Source organism: Manis pentadactyla, chromosome 19, assembly GCF_030020395.1.
Source record: "Manis pentadactyla isolate mManPen7 chromosome 19, mManPen7.hap1, whole genome shotgun sequence".
NCBI classification, from domain to species: Eukaryota; Metazoa; Chordata; class Mammalia; order Pholidota; family Manidae; genus Manis; species Manis pentadactyla.
In genome coordinates this window covers 15,425,094-15,448,314 of record NC_080037.1, presented here as the reverse complement: position 1 = coordinate 15,448,314, position 23,221 = coordinate 15,425,094, and the positions used below count along the sequence as shown (strand labels likewise).

The window sequence follows — 23,221 nt, the reverse complement described above, 5'->3', positions numbered from 1 at the left end:
GACTTCTTCCCAGCCATCTCTGTGCCCCAGTGACTGTTCCTTCTGTGCTTTTGGGTGGTTCCTACTTTCCCCCCAATCATCTGATGATTGGTACCCCGCTAAAGAGTTGAGGGGGACCCTTTGCAGACCTCTAGCTCTCCCTGTGCAGCTCTCTCATACCCTGTTCTGTGAACTCCCGGCTCCCTGGCCTCCCTAGACTCCCAGCTCTGTCTCCTCACTGGGCTCATCTGGGCCTGCAGCCTGGGAACTGTCTTCAGACAGTAAGCTGGACATGTGTAGAATTCACCTCATTTGTTTCTCCTTCAGGGACTGTCCTGTGTTGCCAACATCCAGTATCTGAAAACATATATGTGATCCAGCTTTTTAGTTTTTTATGGCAAAAAAAATAAATCTGGTCTCTGTTACTCCATCTTGGTCACCCTGGTCATAAGCAAAAGTGCTTTCATTCTGCCCTTTTTTTAAGCTATAAACTAAATTTGGAGAGGAAAGAAGGGAGGAAGAAAGAAAGACTGAGAATTTAATAAAAATCCAAAGCCCCCTCAAAGAAGACTCAATTCGTGGAGTGTTTTAATTATTTTAAGCTTTTAATGGCCTTCAACTTGAATTTTAAATGTCTTGGCATGAATAAACATGGTATCAGCCATGTTTAAAACCTTTATAGCTGCACTTTGCCCTAAGGGTGCCAAATATACATGTCACAGACAAACATGTCAGGCTTGTAAGTGTTGAGAGTATACATCCCAAATATAAGAGAAAGAAATCCAGATTTTTTTTTAATGAATACTTGTCCTATCAATAATCATGTATTCTGGGATAAATCTCAGCCTCTGCTTCAGTATATTCTTGTGAAATTGTTGCATGAGGATCAAGTTATATAGCATATGTAAAAGCCTTTAATAAAACATAAAGTTAAACAAATTTAAGGTATTACCAGAGATAGAAGGACATGTGCATGTAATGGTTATAAACCTTTCTCCACAAACTGATCTATGCATGGAAGATACATCTAAATATTTTGTATAGATAATCTTCAATCTAATTTTGGTCCCCTACCCATTGAGCTTATAGGATATTCATTCTCAGTTACCATGAGCTCCTTTACCTCATTCCAGATCAGGCAAGGTCTGGGCACTCCAGTATCTACTTCTTACTACCATTGAGATACCTGTTGTGGATATGCATGTGGCTCTTTTGAGCCTGAAAAATCACTGCTGAGGCTAGAAACACCAGCATTTAAGGTTTGTCCTCCTAAGGAAACTCTTCAGACATTCTCCTCATGTACGATCCCAAACCCTTCTGTTGCTTTACCCAATAAACATTTCCCAAGGCAAGGGAGTTGAAATAGCCTTACTACTTTCTTACATAGGAGAGAGAAAATAGCAACAAAAAGAAAGCATAAATCAATATCAGTAAATTTTATGTTTATATGTTGGGGAAACTGGAATTTTGCAAGGGAGGAGAGAGAAATCCTGGATGTGCGTGAAGGGAGACTTTCACATTTTACCATTATTTCTTCTGTTTAAATTTTTATAATCGAGTTTTGGTGATACTTAAAGTGAAGTAAAATGTTTATTGATAGCATTTTTTTTCAACTAAAGTCTGAATAGAAAGATCATCAGTGGTAAAGAAATGCGAAGTTGAATATTTCAATTAACATGTAACAAAATGAACTGAGAATAAACTATAAACCAGACTGGTAATTTGACTTCAGAATTTACAGTACTTTAAAAGAAAATGTCCAGATGTCATTTAGCCAGAATATACTTAAACAAAAAATCCTTATCATGTAAAAGGGACTTTTTGATACAGGATAAGGGAACAGAATCACCAAAGCTATGTAAACATTTCAAGGAAATTCAGATTATATGATACATAAAGACAACTGGTTCACAAGACTTTAAGTGATTATAGCACATGATGAGCTAGAATAATATTTACAGAGAACAAATGTGCTCTTATGTTTGCTTTCCACTTCACTCTTTATAAATATGATTTTGTGGGTATACACATAACAACTCCTCTGAAGGGAAAGTATAGCCTAAGCATTTTCCTACAATGAGGGTAAGAGGCAGACCCATGCTTGTGTTCTCTGTCATGTTTACTAAATTCTGCCATTGAGCTGAGTTCTAATCAGTTCAATTTGTTTCATACAGCACTGAAGTAAGACTGCCATGACCAGGACTCCAAGCACTAGAGTGAGGCCAGCATGCAGTACTGACAGCTGTGTCCTGCAAGGCCCTGGCCCCATCCTGAACAAATCCCATGGACCATGAAGGGTGTACCCTGTGAGGCCAGCTGTCCTTCCCTTAAGTCTCTGTGTTGACCTTCCCACTTGGTTTGAGGCATTGCACCCGGTTATCCTAGGATGTGGCTGTGTTGAGGAAGCAATGAATCCAAACCCAAAGAGGCACCTCCAGGTGGAGGCCACCTCCCTTTGCCAGAGGCTTCAGTTGGCAACATCTTCAGGTGCAGAGTTCAAAGGGGTCATTGAAGATGTAGGGCAAATTGGCACTTCTACGTCTGGTTCTTCACAATCAGGAGAATCGCTTTCGGTACTTATGATGTATGTGAAACAGCAATACCAATTACACATTCATCAGTGAAAGCCAGAACAATACTGAACCAGCACAGGGCTCCCCTCCCAGGTCATGTGAACTCCCTTTCCCCACTGTGAGCTCTACCCCAACCCCATTAGTTGAACTTGGGCATACCCTCCCCCATGGGACCAGTAGGATGATGACTCAGGGGCCTGTGTCCACCAGAGCCACAGAAATTTGAATCCCTTCCCTTCCCGATACTCCGTGACGTATTCAACAGATGACAGCCTTTCATCTTTCGGGAATGGAGATGTTACCCTAGCCCTGACTAGCTTTCTCCTGAAACCAGCTGAGGTCAGTGAAAGAAGAGATGGATCACAGGGGCGTGGGGAGGGAGGGGGCTCCACACAGTAAGCAAATCACATTTAAGCTTTCAGAGGCATGGCAGCTGTTTGCAATAATTTATTTACATTTTTGGAGTCAGTTTCTCTTCAGGGAATCAACCTCATCACCATTGTAAATGAAATCTAGGACAATGAGAGTCTGAATACCAGTCAGTGCCCTGTCTGGTTTCCCATGGGAAAAAACTCAGGGAACTTTTCCAAGAAAGCCAAATCTCCTTAAAGCAGGCAGGACCCGCTGCAGGAAAACAAAACAAAACAACAAAGCTGTGGAGCCTTTTACCTCCATCTTCAAATGGATCTAAGGGTGGCATGGCAGACTGCAGGAGAGGTGGGTCCACAGCAGGCCCAGCTGTTCTGTTCTTACGGAGCTTACCCCACGATGCCCGCCCTCTTCCAGGTAAGCCAGAGAACATTCTGAAGATTTGCATGGTCTCTAGAGATTGCACATTTCCTTCCTTCCACACCCACGCAGGTATGTGCCTGCAGCTGTTGTCTGAACAGGCAGAAGCTCCTGCCCATCCAGGACTAATGTCAGCACTAGGTACTGAAAAGGGGGTCCAAGGCTGATGTCCGAAGTCCTCCCACCTCGGGGAGAAGTAGCAACAGACAGTACCGTCTGGATAAATGGACCCCTTTCCTTAGCCTACAATTGCCTCCCTAATTTCTCCTCGTTAAGAGGAAGTCACATGGCAGACCGTTTATTGGCCAATTGACCATTCCATTTGGTCAACTTGTTTGCTGCCATTGCCCATGGCCCTCCCTCAAGTTCTGGTAATCACCCTGCAGAGCCTTCCTTCTTTCCTTTCTAGTACTTTTAATATTTCAGAAAATGAGTGTGGTTTTCCATGTATTCCCCTTAAGTTATTCTGTGCATTACCTTTGTGATTTTATGTAGGCCTTTTGTTTTGGATTGGTTGTGAAAGCCATATGTGATTTTTATATTGGGAATAGAATTAATGGTTTTATGATGAATAGTGGACATCCTGTTTTGAAGAAATCATATTTTGGGCAAAATGCCCATAAGAAACTTATGTTTTTGCCAGTAGTACAGAGCCTCTGGGTTGTTTTATTTTTAAGAAAGGATGAGAAAAGGTTGATGTTTTTGCATGCTATTTTGAATTCATTTTAGGGGTGATTTCAAAATAGCTTATTACTTCACTTTTTGTTATAACTAACTCACAATTGTTTTTCTTTTTTGTTTTGGCTTCTTGTTTCACTACTACTCTTAAGGGCATAGTATTAGTTTGTTAAAGTCACTGTGTTTTCATTTTCTGTTTCCCTCTTTCTTCCCAACCCAATTTTGTCTAGTCAGTTGTTGTCTTGTCCTGTGGAAACTAGAGATACACTTTACATATTAGTTACTTCACATAATAATTTTGGCCACTTTAGACATGCTTTCCATTGCCAATTAAAGTATTGAAATTGAAAATTTGGGTGGGGGTGTCTGTGAGAGACAGAAGTCTTTCTCTTGGGCATTGAGTATTGATCTTGGTTTCTCTATCAGAAAGCAAGAGAGAGGCGTTAAAACCAAGCTCACAGTGTGCAACTGGCAGACTCAAGTAAGTGGTTCTCTTTAAAGATTTCACTTCAACAGCAATAAATCTCTTAAGTTAAAAACAGGATTTTTAAATGGCAGATGAAAAACATCAATTTCAAATGGTAGCTGAAATACATTTTTTTTTCCTAGGTTTCTTAACTATCCTGTGAAATGTCAAGTAGATTTCAGGGCAACTGGTTAACTTTGGCTTAGAGTTCTGCCAGAGAATCCAAACAATGTTTATTGCTGGAAGGAATTCAGACATTATAATTTTACACATATGGAAACTGAGATCCAAAGTCAGGTGACGTACTCACAGTCCTGCATAAGCAGGGTGAAAACATAATACTCGTTTCTGATGCTTTTTCACTGTGCTTCAGTGGCGTAGTGGTAATGTTCAGAAAGCACAGCTAAAAATTCACATAAATTTCAAACATTTTAGATACAGAGCCATTTCCTTTGCTTTGTAGATATTTTATATCCATGCTGCCTTTGGCTCTATTTTCACTGTTTTCTAAAGGAATGTAGTGGTTTCTCTCACTACCTCAGTGTAGTACCAGGCCCAACCTAATTTTCAAGTCATGGTATAGATTTAAGAGTTTTTAAAAAGATTATTAATCATTTCTACTAGAGTTCTAGTTTCTGAATCCCATAACCTGATTCAGTCCTTATCTTACTTGATATCTTCAGAAGATTTGACGCTCTGATGAACCCCTGAATCACCTGATCTGGAAACTGGAGCCTTCCAGTCTGTTTTTCTGGTATCTCTAGATTGTGATATTTCTGTCTTTTTCAATAGCTCCTTCACTGTTAGTCTCTTAATGTGGAGGTTTTTTCCTTTTATTCTCTCTCTGGGTGATCTTCCACCTCTGTGGCTTTATACTGCTGGTTCCATATCTGTACCTCTGGCCTCAAGCTCTCATTCTAGCTCCACATCCATGTGTTGCACTTTCTGCCGGAGCTCCCCACCACCCCCCCTGACTCTCGGACAAGCTACTATACCTTTAATATGTTCAAAACCATGCATGATTTCCACACTTACCAATGTGTGATTTGGGTTTTAAAAAACAAAAACTAATCTCTGCAAGTTGTTTTTTCCTCACCTGTAAAATGGGTTTGTTTTGAAAATAAATATCAAGAACCCAACACAGCAGCTGAGAATAACTGCTTTTGTTGTTCATTCCCATGCCTACTTCTCCTATTCTAATCAGTTTTAAATACCATTTATTCCACATAATAATGCCTTTGCATCAAAATCTCCTCTTCCCCTTCTTTCATCTTTTTATCATGACAGTTAACAAATCCTTTTAATATTCTATCCACGAAGCATCTTCCCATTATTGGCCTGTAAGTACCATACACAAAAAATAAACTCAAATGCATTAAAGACCTAAATATAAGACCTGAAACAATAAAATTCTAAAAAAAAAACATAGACTATAAACTCTTGAACATTGGCATTCGTAATTTTTTTCCGTATATATTTCCCCACATTAGGGAAACAGCAGCAAAAATAAACAAGTGGGGGCTACAGCAAACAAATTCAGGAAAGCATCAACAAAAGGAAAAGAGGGCTACTGAAGAGAATATATTTGCAAATGAGACACCCAGTAAAGGGGCCAATCTCCAAAATATATGAAGAACTTGTACAACTCAACACCAAAAACCAAACAATGTGATTTTAAGATGGGCAGAAGGCCTGAATAGACATTTTTCCAAAGAAGACATATAGATGGCCAACAGGCACATGGCAAGATGCTCATCCTCATCATCATTGTCTTAGTTCTGGTCTCATCAGCTTGTTGGTGAGTCTCCCTGCCTCTGTTCCTCTCTAGCATGCTGTCAGTTAGCAGCCTGCTCCACTACCTGACAATCCCCCTGCCAGCTCCCCATTATCTTCAGAATAAAATAAAAGTTTTGTAAGCAGTAAATTCTTTCACAATCTGATCTCTACCTACTTTTTCAACTTCATCTCCTCTCCCTCTTTCCTCGCATGTCACACCCATATGAGTGGACACACACATACTCTCTCTCTGTACTTGTGCTGTACCAAAATTCCCTTGACATACCAAACTTTTGCACAACTTTGCATTTAGCATATTCTTCCCTCCACTTGGAATGCACTCTCCTCCCCCTTCAACTGACAAACTCTTAACATTTAAGACACAGGTTTTAAGTGACCCAGTGCCTTGTCCACTTTGGTAGAAGTTGCTCTGTTCTCCAGGGTCCTGTGTTTATCCTTGACATGTCGTTTCTCCACTCCAACTGTTTTGAACTCAGGAGCAAGGGCTGTTTCTTTCTTTCCTCCTCAGTGCCTAGTACTGTGGTTGGCATACAACAGACATGCAAAAAAAATGGTTAATAATATAATTATCATTTCCTGCTGACTTCAAATCTGGGATGAGGTCCCATCATTTGCATTATATTCCCCTGAGGTTCCCTTTAATCTTCAGGAAGACAACATTTTGCATTCAAAATGCTGGCAAAGAAAACCAGCCTGCATTCAGCTCCCCTCCCAGCCCCCAGCAGATACCGACCACCAGCCAAAGTACTCATCCCTGAGGAGCTTTCACTCTTCTCAACACAGAGCTCCGGGTAGCCACTATCCCCTGAATGAAGTTGGCAGCTGATGGGAAACCTGTGTGGGCTAACAAGTAGTTCAGAAACACAGGATGAATATCAGATGACCTGAAATTCTGGTCCACCTTTGTTGCTGACAACTCTGAGATACCTGTGATGGCACTTCATGTGGTGTCTTGTGTGACACAGATATTCAACAGTTAATTGTCTATTAGTGAATGTTTGTTACTGAACTCTCCTGCTTCATTTTCTCTGTGCAAACATTAGGGTAGGTAATTTCCAAGCTACTTTTGATGGTTGGTATAAGAATAAATATAATGAGGAATGTGGATTAACTAGGATGATTGAAAATGTTATGTGAAGAGTACTTTCATTAAGCTAAAATATTATGTACATTGAAGTAGCTAACTTGTAAACCTAATTTAGTGTCTTACGGCTGAGTTACAACAACTGGGCAGACAGGACACACCAGCATATATTTTAAGACAATTTCAAATTTATATAAATAGCTGTTGCAAATACAGTACAAATAACTTTTTTCCTGAACTATTTGAGAATTTTTTTGTGAACAGAATGTCTTATCATACTGGAATACTTTGGCATATGTTTCCTATAAGCAAAAACATTCTTCAGATTGACAGTACAACCATAGTAATCAAGAAATTCAAAATAATGAATTACTACTCTCTAATCCCCATTAGATCAGATCCCCATTCAAGTTTCACTGAGTGTTCATTACATCCTTTACATAAAAAGAGTCCACACGAGATGACACCCTGCATTTGGTTGTTCTGCCTCATTAGTTGCCTTTGGTCTGGAGCAGTTCTTCAGTCTTCCCTTGACTTTTATCACCTTGATACTCTTGAAGCTTGTTGGCCATTTGTTTTTGTAAGCTGGATTTTTCTGAAGTCTCCTCATGACTGTATTTGGGCTAATTTCTCCTGTACAGAAATAAATGTAACAGTGTATACTTCTCATTGTACCCTACGAAGTGGTTCATGGTTTCGATTTATCCATTACTAGAAATGTTCATTTTGATCACTTTATCAGTATGGTAACTTCAGTTCTATTCAGTTCTATTTAATTTGTTTATTTACCCATATTAGAATCTAACTTATAGTTCCCTATTTTACTTAATGGGTTGTAATATGTTGTCTTTTCTGTTTCTTTTTGGTACTGAAATGGTCCCAAGATTGACCATTTGGTGTCTCTTTGACTTGGCTTCAGTGTCATTTTCACATGTCCCTTTCATTCTTTGAACGTTGCATTACTTTATAGCTCAGAAGGATGTGTCAATCTCATCTTCTACTTCTCTTACCCAAGCCATTTAATCAGTCATTTCTCAAAGCATTCCTGGTTCCAATTTACTGAACCACTAAGTAGACTCATTCTATTGGGGTATTGCTGTTCCCAGGCCCTCAGAGGAAAGAACTGGAGATAAATGTATATGTATTTATATACACACACATATACAACTATACATTTATACATATATGTGCTATTATATACAGTATATGAATTATATTTTATATACATTATATTTTTATATATTATAGAACATGTATGTAGAATTGTGTAGAATACACATATGTAGAGAATATGCATGTGCATATACATATATAATGAATTCATATGTGTATCTCCAGTTCCAATAATAGTGAGTATTCCCTTCATGAGTTGTTTTAGAGCCAGCTTTTACTGGCTTCTAACTAACATTTTTAGAAATTTTGCAAGCTGGTTGTTAAACTGCTAGTAGCTTCACATATTTGCATTCTTGCATTCACGTATTCTTGCATTTGTGATCACAAAATGGCTGCCAGAGCACCTCACCCCATCACAATTTGCAACTGATATACTAATCTTGCTTCTGAATGTCAGATCAAATTTCCCAATACCTTGCTGGATATCTGTCTTCTCATTGACACATCCCATGAGAAGAAACCCCAGAGTAGATAATGTGATCACATTTCCCCCTACCCCTGCTTCTATTCCTAATATTCATCTTATCACAGCTAAGAGTGCAGCTTTCCTCCCAGTCCTAGACACAAGGAATAACAAAGTCATTTTTATCCACCCCATAATCTTAACCTTCCTAAATCTAGTCCCCAGGTTCTGTTTAGTTCATCTCTGAAGTGTTTCTTGTATGTCTGCTTCTTTTATAATCCTGGTTATTCATTGGCATAGCCTTATTTTAGGCTTTTACTTCTTTCTTGCCTCATTAATTGCAGGTTTCTTTCACAAATTTCTTGCCCTGAATGAGAGGTACTGTATGATAATGGAGTAATACCTCCTGACTCTTCTGAAACATATTAAAAGTTGAAGTTAATCAGTACTGGGTGATTTTGGCTATAGGAGTCCTGATCAATGATGACTTAAACCATAAAAACAGTTACTAACCTCACATAGAAAAGTCGGAGGAGAAGTGCTCTCAGGTGTGGTACGGCTGTCCAATGCTATCATTAAAGACCCAGCTCTTTCTGTTCACTCTGCCATCCTTAGCATATTGGTCCTTTTCCTACATGTGTCATCCTGTGGTCACAAAATGGCTGCCAGAGCACCAAACAATGCATCCTCACCCCACCACAATATTCAGTGCAAGAAGGAAGAAACATCATGGTACAAGAAAGGTCTCACTTGTTTGTCTTTCATCAGGCAACAGTCTTTCTCAAAAATCTCCCGTCTTCTCCCCCACAACATAGCTTTTAGAACTATGTTACATGGCCCTTTAAAAGAAGAGCTTCTTTCTAAAGAAAATATGACTTCTTTCTAAGGGATATGTTACAGAAGGGCTATGTAACATCTCTCTTAGGAAGAAGTCATACATACCCAAGTTCTCTGAGTTTGTTAAACATATACATTTATGTTATATAACATATATATTTTTTTATCATTTTATTTATATATATATATATTTTTTTATTTATATATATATTAGTTTGAAACTTTTATCAACTCTTCTGCTTTTTTTCTGTGTGAGTGATTTGTGGAGAAAACCACATCTATTCTTTCTAAACTTGTTCACACCCCTACACAGGGGCCAAATTCCACCAAGATTACAAAATATGTACTTACTAATTCAATGAGCATTCACTGAATATTATCGTAAATGTTCAGATACGGTGGTTAGCAACATAGGCAAAAATTCTTGCCCTGAAGGAGCTTACATTCTGTTGGCATATCTGTTCTCCATGAGAGGAGATCTAAATCAGAGATCAGAAGACTTCTCAGAAATACCTTAATTTACTCCCTGCCATTCTGCTTTACTCTTAAATTAAAACAGGAGTTGGGTGTTGATTTCTGGTGTGCTTTGAGCTTGACCTAAATTATATTTTTCCTGGCTAATATTTCTTAGTTTGTGAAATAAACTTGGACCTCTTCCTACTTTTAAGTACTAATATTTGCAATGCTATTTTTGCATCTTTTTGTTCATTTTGGTCCTTTATAGGTTTGAGAATTTTGTAGTCTTGCATTTTAAACAGCCACCCTTCCTTAAGTTTAGTGTGTGCCATTGGGAAGAAATCTATACTTTAAATGGAAACCTTTGCTGTACAACGTGGCTTTGGAAAAGTCCCATAGGAATATTTTTAGATTGTACAGGGCTTGGCAATGAAAATAATTGGTTGAATTGTGACATTCAAACATAATCCTTGGGTTTCAACACCTTAAAAAAGAAAAGGGGGAATGTTATTATATTAGTCTCCATGATACAGTTTCTTAAAGGAGAACAGCATATGCTTAACTAAATAATAACTTACTCCTTAATGTCTGTTTTAAAAGGACATTTTATCAGTTTGGATGCTTTGTAACAGCATGTAATAGAAAATACAGACTCTCTCTTAGTCCACTAGGGCTGTTATAACAAAATACCACAGACTGGGTGGCTTATAAACAACAGAAATTTACCTCTTACAGTTCTGGAGGTTGAACAGCCAAATCAAGGTGCGAGCTGGTTGGGTTCTGGTGAAGATGTTCTTCAGGGGTGCAGGCTGAGGACTTCTGGATGTATTCTCACATGGTGGGAGGGGCAAGGGAATCTCTGTTGGGCATCTTTAAATGGGTACTGATCGCATGCTCCCTCATGACCTAGTCACCTCCCAAAGGCCCCATCTCCTCATATCATCATCATGTGGGGTATTAGGGTTTCCACATACGAATTTGATGGGGTGCATTAGGATGGGTATAAATATTTAGCTAATAGCAGTTTCAAACTGAATTAATAAATAAATGTGTTGCTTCACATAACAAGAAGTCCAGAGGTTGGCAGGCTCTAAGTGAAGTGCCCTCCACCACACAGCCAGGCTTTTAGGGACCCAGGTTCATTCTGTCTCTTGGCACTGCCATTGAAAGAGGGCCGGCTGTGCTCTCAGGCCAGCTCCTTTCCGGCCAAGTGATGGCCAGGCACTACATTCAGATACACCATCATTAAGAGCAAGAAGGAAAACATCTCACTTTCTGACTCTTTCTTAGAGTGAGAAACCTTCGCTAGGTCCCCAGAAGACTCCCTCTCACATAGTATTGGCCGGACTTGGTTCACATGCCCATTTCTGAACCAGGTACTAGCAAGAGAAAGAAGTGCGGCTGTCATGAGTTGTTTTGTCAAATCAGGGTCCCTTCCCTAGATTTGGGGATAGGGTCACCTTCTCATGACACACGTGGCTTTTTATAGGGCAGACACCTGAATGAAACTGGATTCTGCTAGGAAGGGTGTTGGAAAGAGAGAAAATGGATGCTGAATAAGTAGCAAAAAGTCCCCCCATAATCTCCAAAAATAGAAAACTTTCTACTTAAGGAATATTGCCATATTTTAGCATTTAAGATATATGCAATTGCTTTTCTCACCTGATGCAATTTGTTACATTTTTTTACATACATGATTACATGTATGTTCCCCAGCTTCCCAAGAATAGGACACTCGCCTCAGTATATCTCTGTGGTAAATATTTAACTGGCAGTATTTTTTTTTAAATATGTTTCCAAGCACTTTTAGCTCTTTTAATCTTTGTAACAACCCTTCGAGGTAAATACTGCTATTCCCATTCTACATGTGAGTAAATTGAGGCATGGAAAGGACAAGTAATTTGTCCAAGGTTACCCAGCTAGGAAAATGTGTCTTTGGCATTTGGAGTAAGAGAAATCAGAAGTGTCTAAATATGGCCAGATCCTTTGCCCTGAAACTAGTTTTATCAAAGCCCTCTAAATACACAGATTTTTTTTTTATTAAAGTATTGTTGATATACTATCTTAGGAAGATTTCACATGAGCGACATTGTGGTTTCAATATTGACCCACACTATCAAGTCCTCACCCCCCACCATTGCAGTCACTGTCTATCAGCTTAAATATACAGATTTTTGAAGAAGACAGAATTCCCCTTCAGTGGTTGGAAATATCTGTCTTAAGTGAGATTTAAAAACTGACCTTATTATTAAGACCACCACCCCATGGCCTTTCAGCTATATAAATAAAAGATGAAAGATTTTTCTCTGAAATAGAAGTTTTTAAAATGCTTACCTTTAAGGAGTTACAATATTATGTATCCATTATATTCCATGTCCTAAATATTTCTTGAGAGAGAAGGAAGAGAGGGAAGGAGGGAGGGAAGCTATTAGGCCAGAATTCAGATGGAAAATGGGAGTGGAGAGGGGAGAAGTATATGTGTGCAAGGGGCACAGTTAAAGGAGAAAGCACAGGTAGAAGTAAAAGAAGGGTAAACATTCTTCTCTACTGAGATGATAAAATCTAAAATGGAAAACTCAAGCAATAACAATTGCAAACATTATTTAGAGATGTGTAGGTAAATAGCAACATAATCACTAAAGAATTAAACAGCAGGGAACCACTATTTTGTATAAAAAGCCTTATAAAACAAAAAGTTAAAATTTTCATAAAAATAATGAAATTAAAGCAAATGATCAGTGAAAGTGTTTCATAGCTGCTCATTGGAACACAGTTGATATTGGTACCATATCAGTATTTTGAGTCATTAGAATGTTATGGAGAAGTCATGCTTCATTGTCAAGAGAATCCTCTCTGTTGCTTTTCCTTTTGGTTAAATACTACTCTGTTCTCTCTAACTTCTCCAGGTTTGCTCTTAAGAACTATCATGAACTATTGTGTATGGAGGCCATTTTGAAAAAAAGAATAAACAACCTGAATTAGGTTCACTATTCAGCCACTTAATAATTGCCCAGTAGGTTCTTGCTACTATTTGGTTGGTTCAGCAATATCAATCCATTGGTCAAAAGAAAATTAGTCTAGCTGGGGTTGTATTGTCCTGACCATATGTTTTCAATAGTATCTAAAAGTAAAATATCTACAAAGTTAATCTCATGTCATTACAAATCTTAAGGTAATTGTAGTTAAAGTTCAGCAGACAATCTCCAATCCATAAATGTAATACTCTGTCTACAACTGTGTCTCCTTTAACCTTATTCTATTACCTCACTTGGTACTTAATACCTGAAGTGTTGTCTAAGTTCTCAGCTGGGATCCACATTTGTTCAGTTTGATTCCCCAGGGACTGGGGAGCTTTTTGGAGTATTCAAGGGTACTTGCTTTCACTAAAGGAAAAGCTGAATTTTGAAGAGCCGTGTCAGGGCAAGTCTTAATCCCATCTTTCTGCCAGACTCACACAGTCCCACTGGGCCACCCACCCAAGTGGACACTGTTCTGATTCAGAAGTCATTTTTAGAAGCCCTTTTAAAAAAATCACTTGTCAAAATTTAGTTATATAAATCCTTGAAAATAGCTAATAAAGCCACTAGCAATGACAGCTAACTTGTCTAGGACATTTCAAAAGTACTTTTAAATTAGTTCCTCTTGCCAGTATATTGAAATGCCTGGAATTTTAAGTAAATCACCCTTAAGATCCCTTAACAATTTCGTACAGATGGAGGACCACGTGGGTGAATATCTTGCACGCATGGGGATGAGATCCAGATGACGAGAATGTAGAAAGGGTCATTTGAAACATGTTAGAGGAGAACATTGAAAACATCAAACACTGTGATTGTAAGCAATGGAAATAACTGTCCTAAACTGTAAAACAATGCAAGAATATGAAGATGTCAAAACCCATACTATCTCCGTTTAGTCTTTCTCTGGACTAAAAATATTTGTATCCTCTGTCAAGAAGAGATTAGCTTGAATATATAAATATATTCAAACACATGCATATTAATAAACATATGTATATAATATATATCACATTAGCATATATGTGTACATAGGTATGTTTGTGTATTTATATGCATACAGGTTTTTTAGAGGACAAATGTCACTAGTAAACTATAGAAAATGTACACAATTAAGCCTTTATTTCCTAATTTTCTTAGTACCACCACCAAAGCTAGAAAATATAAAAATAAAAAGGATCATCATTTTTAAACAAATGGGAAAAACACTCTCTGGGGAAGTCCAGCCAGACTGTTGTTTTGTCTGCATCAATTTTTTTGCAGACTATCTGGCATTCCTTGACAGGCTTGGCATGCCTCCCTTACATGTTGAACATCAATATCTACAGACAACTACATATATGTTCTCATAAAGGTAAAGGCTATGTCAAACATCTACCAATTTATATGTGTAATGATTTCTGTGTGGCACATAGCTGTCTTATTTTCAGTAAATAGCTTTTTCAGAAATAAGAGATTTTTCATATGTCTCCCATGACACATACCTAGAGAATACTTAGTACAGAACTTCCATGACACTGTAGAATCTGTCCATTTATAGGTAATTGAAATTATGTGTTTCTACTGCAGCTGTTCCCATACAAGTGACAATCAGATTACAGGAGACATGTTTTCTCTTCAAAGTCTAAATTCTAATTTCTTAGCTGTCATAATGTGTCTGTTTCAGAGATACTTTTCCTTTTAAATAACCAAATATTACCTATATTTCCTAAAGTCTGGGAGATTTTAGGAATATATTTATTACATAGATTTGGAATAAAGGGTATTCTTAGATGGCTTAACTCTTCTGTAACTCAACATAATGCCTAACCTGAAATAGCCTCACTACAGTTCATTTAAAAACACACATACATACATGCATAAAAACAGTATATATAATGTGAAGTTGGACCCTTAGCTTATGTCATATACACAAATTAACTCAAAATGGATCAAAGACCTAAACGCAAGTGCTAAACTGTAAAATTCTTGGAAGAAAACAGGAAATCTCCATGAAATTTGATTTGGCAATGATTTCTTGGATATGACACCAAAAATGCAGGCAACAAAAGTAAATATAGATAAATTGGACCATGTCAAAATTTAAAACTTCTGTGCATCAAAGGACACAATCAACAGAGTGAAAAGGTAACTTACGTCATGGGAGAAAAGATTTGCAAATCACCTATCTGGTAAAGGTTAAAATCCAGGATATGTAAAAAAAACTACAACTGAGCAACAACAACTACGGAAAGATTAAAGACTGAATGAAGGACTTAAGTAAATACTTCTTCAAAGAAGATATGCAAATGGCCAAAAAAGTACATGAAAGATGCCCAAGATTGCTCAACAGTCAACAAGGAAACGCAAATCAAACCACAATGAGCAATCACCTCACACACTATCAAAAACAAGTGTTGGCAAAGATGGAGAATTTGGGACCTTTGTAGATATTGTAGATATTGGTGTAAATGTAAAATGGTACAGCTGTGGTGGAAAGCAGTATGATGGCTCCTCAGAAAATTTAAATAGAATTACTTTATTATCCAGAAATTAAAGCTGGGTTTCAAAGAGATATTTGTGCATCCATGTTCATAGCATCATTCACAATGGCCAAAGGTGAAGCAATCCAAGTGTCCACTGATGGGTGAACAGATAAAACATGGTATATAAGTAAAATGGAATGTTATTCAGCTTTTAAAAGGAAAGAAATTCTAATGCATACTCTAATGTGGGTTATTAACCTTGACATTATACAAAATAAAATGTCAGTCACAAAACAAGGAATACTATATGATTCTTCTTAAAAGAGGTAACTAGTAAAACTCAGAAAACAGAAAACAGAATGGTGGTTTTCCCAGAGGTGAGAGAGAGGATAATAGGGAATTGCTGTTAAATGAATATGTAGTTTCGATTTTACAAGATGAAAAAGTCCTGGGTATTGTTTGCACAACAATGTGAAGATATTTATCACTACTAAGCTTCACACCACATAATGTTAAGATGGCAAAACTTCTGCTTTTTCATCACAATTATTAAAAAGCAATGAAAAAAATGTAATCAGATAAGACAATTGAAAACTGCTTTCCAGGGAAGAGACAATCTCTACCTATAAGTACCGCCACATATAAGGGCACGGAAGCTATAATAGGCATTGTGAAGAAAAGATGTGGCATATTTGTGGGAAAAACTGAAGAATATGATGGAAAGACCATCACCATTGATGTCAAACTAAGTTTTGAGAGTACCAAGTATTGCTATGTTGAGCAAAGGTCACTGAATGTTCTGGCCCTAGGTTCTCCATATTAAGGAGAGGCACATATATAAACCTTATAAGAATGTTTTGAACATGAATTGTTACATGTGTGTTTATTAAGTTCCTAGTACACAACCTGGAACAAAATACTAATCCATAGTTAATTGCTGTTACTATAATTATATCCCTCTTCAAGTCAAAATGATTTTGCTTCAAATAAAAATTGTTTAGAACTTTGAAACATTAAGTAATATATCAGAGTTCCTATTTAATACATATAATTTCACATGTAACTTATTAAATTGGTATGTCATTGATGAGTCTAAAAAATGTACAATTCTGTTAATTTCCTTAAATAATAGTTTTCTTTCTCTAATAAGTAAACACTCAGAATTCTAAGTGTAGAGTCCCACATTTGTTTATTCACAAATGATTGAATAAAAATAATCAGAAGTGTTATAAATTTTAGAGAACATTAAAAGTTATAAAAAGTAATAATGAAAATCTGTATGTTAAACTAGAAGAAACAATTACTCTTAAGTTAGTAACTTTTATTGGAACCTTTATTGAGTGCACATTGTGTATGCTCTAGGGAAGTTATATTTGCAAATGGACAACTTTTTATCCTTGTACTGGATGGAAATAAGAATGTGACAAAGGCCAAAGTCACTCAAAATGATTTTTTTTTAAGTATTAATTTTTCACACTAGCTTTCTGTGTAGTTCTTACATAATGTAACATAAGACCTCTCCTTTATGTACATCATAATTCATTTTGACCAAGATGTCTTGAGGAAAAGAAAAGATTAATTTAATTACAATATTGTTGGGGCTTAACTGCAGAACATATGGTTTTAGATGGCTGACAAGACACTTTGCAGAGGTTGAAATAACCTCACCACTAAATCACACTCTAACCCATGTATTTGCTCATAGTTACATCTGTAAGCAAAAATGTAAACATCTGAAACATAAAGGTGACATTCTTGAAACAGAAAACTTATTTCACTGAGAACATGTATTTTCTAAAGTTAATACTGAGGCATCTTTGATTACTACCAGACCACGCTGAATGGGAAAGTGAGGTCAAGCCAAACCTTTGTTTACAGAGTATAATCTAATTACCTAAAAATCAGTTATGCAAAAATAGGCCAGGATCTGACTTGACATCAATGCACTCTTAATATTTCAGACAATCTACTTTACATTCATTCTTGGAGTGTATGACTTGATCAAAAATGTTTTGCCCAGAAATCAGGCTTGCCATTTCTACTCTGTATGTGTACGCATACTGAGTGCATTCAAAAATAAAATTGCCTACTTCCTACATGGCTTTCTAAGACATACTCTTTATGTATGTGAGCCTCTGAATTCAAGCATAGTCTTGACATCAGAAGACTTCTCAAAGCCAATATGGAGGTTGAGTGCACCAAGCTTGTTTTATATACGAACTGCCAGCATTTAATCAAGTTCCTGCCTACCTTCAGCACATTTGTGCTGGGAGCCAATAGATGGACATTGTTAAGTTCCATTATCAGGGAAGGGACTAAAGGCATGGCTCTAAGGCTCCATATGTGTTCAGAGTTCCAACAATACTGTTTTCATTATACTGAGCTCAAATAAGCATTAGCAGCCTTTCTATCAAAGAAATTAGTTCTTATGTGAACGGCCTATAAATAAAATTGTTATACAGTGGAATAATAGGAGCGTATAATGAAACTTGATTTCCAGCCAAACAAACATATGGACATTAAAAAAATTTTTAAAGGAAAATGTGCACTATATGGGTCCCATGTGGGATGATTGAAGTCATCCACTAACATGTGTGTCTGGATTCTATCCATTTCAGAGCACAAGATTCTTTCAGGCAGGGAACTGCTCTTACTGTCTAGGGGTGTTGAATGTGAGAAGATGTGGTTTCCTGTGGGGAGAAAAAGGGGTGAGGCAAAGTTTTCAACAGTTACCACGGTTTTATTCAACACATTTTATGGGGAATAGGATACTAAGATTCATGGCATAGGCAGTATTAGCAATTATAGCATTTGCTATCATCCCAAAGCAAGTAATGATGCCTGTATTTTGTATGAAGAGTTATCCTACAGATAAGACAATTGAAAACTGCTTTCCAGGGAAGAGATCATCTCTACCTATAAGTACTCCTGCATATAAGGGCACGGAAGCTATAATAGACATTGTGGAGAAGAGATGTGGCATGTTTGTGAGAAAAACTGAAGAATACCTGCATGGTTTTACTTGTCCACACCAGAACTCATCCTAATTTTGTATGTTCACTTATTGTTTCATATAATCATTCATTCAAAACCTTTACTGGACACCTATGAATAAGACTATCTCCTAATAAGCAGAAACAGCAAAACTTTATGTATCTCTTGGCAAAACAGTCCCACTTATATAATCCTATTAACAATACTTTTCATATACCTCTAGCTTCTTAAGACTTCTGTGATAAAATAGTTGAATAATCCACTCAAACTTCTTATAAGTTTTATTGAAATGTAATTAAGAATAAGAGAAATCACTGGGTTTTTCATTTTGTTTTAAAACCTAAAACTGCTTGGGTTCATAGAAAATGCTAAGCAGAAAGTAATGCTGTTAACTACTGAATATTTTGATAATAGTGAAAAGTAATGGTTAAAGCAACATAGAAAGTCAGGTCAGCCCAAATAACTATACACACTCTTTGGAAATTCCCTACTACACATTGAGGCTGAGAAAATTTTGAGTGTGCTGTTAGGCTAAATAAATCATCAGCAAAACTTTTGCAGATTATGTAAGCTTCAAATGTCATGGTTTAAATATTTTATATCTTCAGTGCAAGAGAAAAAAAATTTTTTTCAAGTTACACTATTTGGGGGTTAATACTGACCAAGCTATGGGTCTTAACAAAGACTCAGATCCTTCGTGTGGAATAAAAAAGTGGTAGGGAGAAGTTTACAATAGTTACCAAAGATTTTTGTCAACACTTTTTATTGGATAATGTAATACTAAGCTTCATGATGCACATATTAGTAATTGCAACATATGGCATTATCTCTGAGCTGTAATGATGTCTCCATTTTGTATGAAGGAATTATATTGATTACCCTCCTGCTGGGTCCAGTTTGACTGTAAACTTCCTGCTACTCTTAGTTTCTGTCTTCTTCTATCCTTTATCTGGTTTTCATCTGGTTTTTTTTAAACTCATATTTCAGTTTAGACTTCTCTTCCTCCAGGAAGCTTTCTGGGACTGACTGAGTTGGGCTTCCCCGGGGTTTTCTCAAGGCACCCTATACTTCCTCTTTCATTTCAACTATAATTCCCTGTTAAAAATTCTATCCACCTGCCTAGCCCCTCCCTCTGATAGGGCAGAACTGTCTCATTTACCACATTGTTCCCAGCATCTAGCACAATCCATGGCACATAAAAGTTGCCCAATATATATGTATTAAATGAATGAAATGATAAGCGAATGAAAATGAATGAATAAATGTGTGAATGAGAATCTGTAGACCTAGCTTCTAGACCTTGCTGTTAAATTGTCTGAATGTCTTAGCAAATCACAACTCTCTGCCTTAGTTTTCCTCAGGTTCAAAATGAAAGGTGTAGGCAAGATATTTCTAAAAACTTCATGGATCTCAAGGTATATGGTTCTGTGATGAACCCTTCATAGTAATCCTTTCTTCCACCATTCCATTTGCTGAGGAATGTTTTTCTGAACTTCACGTGCATATGTTGAGGAAGAATTGCTTCTATAAGCAAATTTGTAGCTAATAACCCAAATATCGAGCATTTGTTTAGGTTTTGGGGCAAGATCTTGAACGATTACTGACTCTGTACATGCTCTCTGCTGTACAATGTTAAGACTTACCACAGAAAATCAAATAGTATGTAATAAAATAAAATAGAGCCCTATTTTACCTATACCAGAACAGATAAATAACAGAAACCTCATCTTATTTTAGATTTTCATTAGCCATTTAAGAAAATAAGTTTACTATAACCTTAAGACAACTGGAAGATCAAGGTAGACATGTAATCTCATTACCATTATTTAGACAAAGATGTTTTACCCATTGTCAATATTAATTCAAGCAGAAACTAAGGAAGAGAAGGAAATGACATGTTATCTTGAAAATAGAGTGAATGACCTTGAGAAGGTGGATTGTGTCTTGATGAGCGTCTGGCCCAGGAAATTTGTACATCAGGAAAAATTGACTATCTTTCTATTTGTCTGTCTTAACTGCTCTGTTCCTCACCCAGGCAGGGAGACTGTCAGATAATAATAGGTAGCCTTCATTCAGAGTTTACTGTGTGTCAGGCATTGTGGTAGGAAACATTATTACTATTTCCAGTTTACAGGTTCGGAAATAAAATAGGAGCACTGAGATTTGCAAAGAGGCTATCTGAATACAGCCCAGGGATGTAGTTACATTGTACTGCCTCAGCCACTGTTTGCTCTGACTCTATTTTCAGCATCCAGCATAGTTCCTGGAGCACAATAGGTGCTCAGTTTATGTTTGTGGAATTAATAAATGAATAATTAGATGAATAGGTAGGATTCCAGAAGTCGATGGGGAGGCCAGAACTGTGCAGGTAGTTCAGTGAGCTGGTTGGGACGGCCATGAAAACACTATTCTGAAAGGTAGAGAAAGAACTTTTTCACAGGGTATGGTTGACTTGTGACTTGCATTGTGTATGCACATGCATGCATGCATGTGTGTGTGTGTGTGTGTTCTTGTGTCAGCACATATAAAAGTTTTAATAATAGATAAGGTCTATACTTAAAAGTGAGATTTAGGTATTCTATTCCAATTTATAGCCAAACTAAATGTGAGAAACTATAAACTGGCAAATAAGGATTATAATAGGAAATCTTGGCAATTGCTCAAGTATGCTTCCAGAATAACATCATAATATTTTAACTCTTTGTATAAGGCCTGGAATAAAGTTAAATTACAGCATTTTCTCCATAGGTGCTTAATCCAGTAATTATAGTTGAATCTGTTCAATTGCTCATTTTGATATGGTCATTGGCCTTTACTCATCAGAGAGTAATCACTGGGTTTGCAAAAGATTCATTAAGATAAAATAATTTTATTTAAGATAGATAAATATTTTTAATATTTCAACTTTTCCACTATCATTAGGCACTTGCCAAACAAAGACTCCAAAAAGGAAAAGATAATTTGATGTAGTCTGAAATCTTGAGGTCCTGGTTATAAGGCATATGGGAAAATATAAACTGAATTCTGTAACATATTACCCTACAGTTTTGTGTTTCTATGGTTTTCATAATGTACTTCTGAAAATAATCACTGCCAAGAAAACTCTGATATTACTAGTTCACCTGTACATCTTTCTGAACATAAGAATGGCAGTGTGAATAAATTAGTATACTGTACCATGAAAACAGCCTGGAGGAAATAGAATACATAAATATGTGCATATTAAAACTGCATATTTTTAAACAGCCCATGGGAAATGGCTTAGAATTATCAAGGCATAACTTTAAAATGAACCTGTCCATAACATAATGATAGACCTAGGTTTTCACAATTTTAAAAGATGTTCTAGGTAATGTACTGGGGCAAAAATGCCTCATATAATGGCATAACTATGGCCCAGATGTGCAGACATATGCAGATTGGGATGTACAGATCCAACATATATTTGCATATAAGCTAATTATCCTTTTCTTTTAGGGTTATTTGAAAACATTGTTAAAATATAAACAACTATAATATCAAGATGGAAATAACTTTTTGAACTCTGTGGTTTTAAGTTATGGAAGCAAATTCCCCAAAACTGAATATTTCAGACGTGAGTTCTTATAAGTATTACTGTTCTCCAATGAAATTATATTATCATTCAAGTAATGTTTATCAGCTACAGAGAGAAAACTGTGGGGTAACCTCCAAGAACTTAGAAAAATGGGTAGCCTTGTGGTAGAAACTGGTTAGATGTTTCAGATTCTGTTCTATCTTCCTGTTCATACAAGAAGACTACATTACGCTCCACCGGTGGAATGTGAGCACAAATGACGTTCATCAATTCTAGGTCTGGTCCCTGGGATTTTCCATGATGTTTCCTCTGTTAACATGACTGGATGTGAAGATACCCATGATGGTAAAACCACAAGATAGAAGGATACTGGATCCCTCAGTTCCCATTTGGAGGAAAACCACCAGCGAGATCTCATCTAACCTACATAAATAAGACTATAACATGTGAAAAGCACAGTTTTATTGTATTAGGTATTGAAATTTGGAACTGGGTTATTATAACACTTGGTTTTAATTACCCTAACATATACAGAGATTCTGCATCAGGTAGGGTTGATGGTGAAACAAAAACTTAAATTATAAGGCACCAGTGTAGCAGTTGGGCATGAGCTTTGTGGATACAGAATAGACTGGTGGCTAGAAATTCTTACTTTATTGAGCTGTAAAATCCAATTAAACCTAGAACCCAAAGATTAAAAATGGGACTTTGAGCCACATTGGCCCAGAAAAAGTTCTCAGCTTCATAAAGTGACTACTAGGAACTGTCAGTGGAAGTTTCCACCACTCACTATCTGAAACAAATGAAAAACAAAACCTGAATTTATTGCTTACTAAGAAAAGGAAAGTTGTCCTTGTGAGTTATAGTCTATGAGCAAAGAAGAGATATGACCTTATATACATAGTGTTCGAGGAAGAAGCATTGAGTTCCAGAATTGGCAGATTTTCATAAACA

The 23,221-nt window shown here is 36.9% G+C and overlaps 1 protein-coding gene across 6 annotated transcripts in view; it reads left to right on the top strand.

Moving 5' to 3' along the window:
- LYPLAL1 (lysophospholipase like 1) overlaps positions 1–23,221 on the top strand; it is a 127,741-nt gene that overhangs the window by 43,936 nt on the left and 60,584 nt on the right. Inside the window, exon 6 of one of the 6 annotated variants that reach the window (XR_008994967.1) lies at positions 2,154–3,338. The exons of 4 other annotated variants lie outside the window; for them this stretch is intronic. Coding sequence is in view for 1 of the 2 variants with exons in the window: in XM_057495122.1 (XP_057351105.1) it covers positions 2,154–2,164 (11 nt within the window). In the remaining variant the exon portion in view is untranslated. Of the gene's footprint in view, positions 1–2,153; positions 7,682–23,221 lie in introns of those variants that run through there. One more of the 6 variants, XM_057495122.1, reaches the window with a different exon arrangement.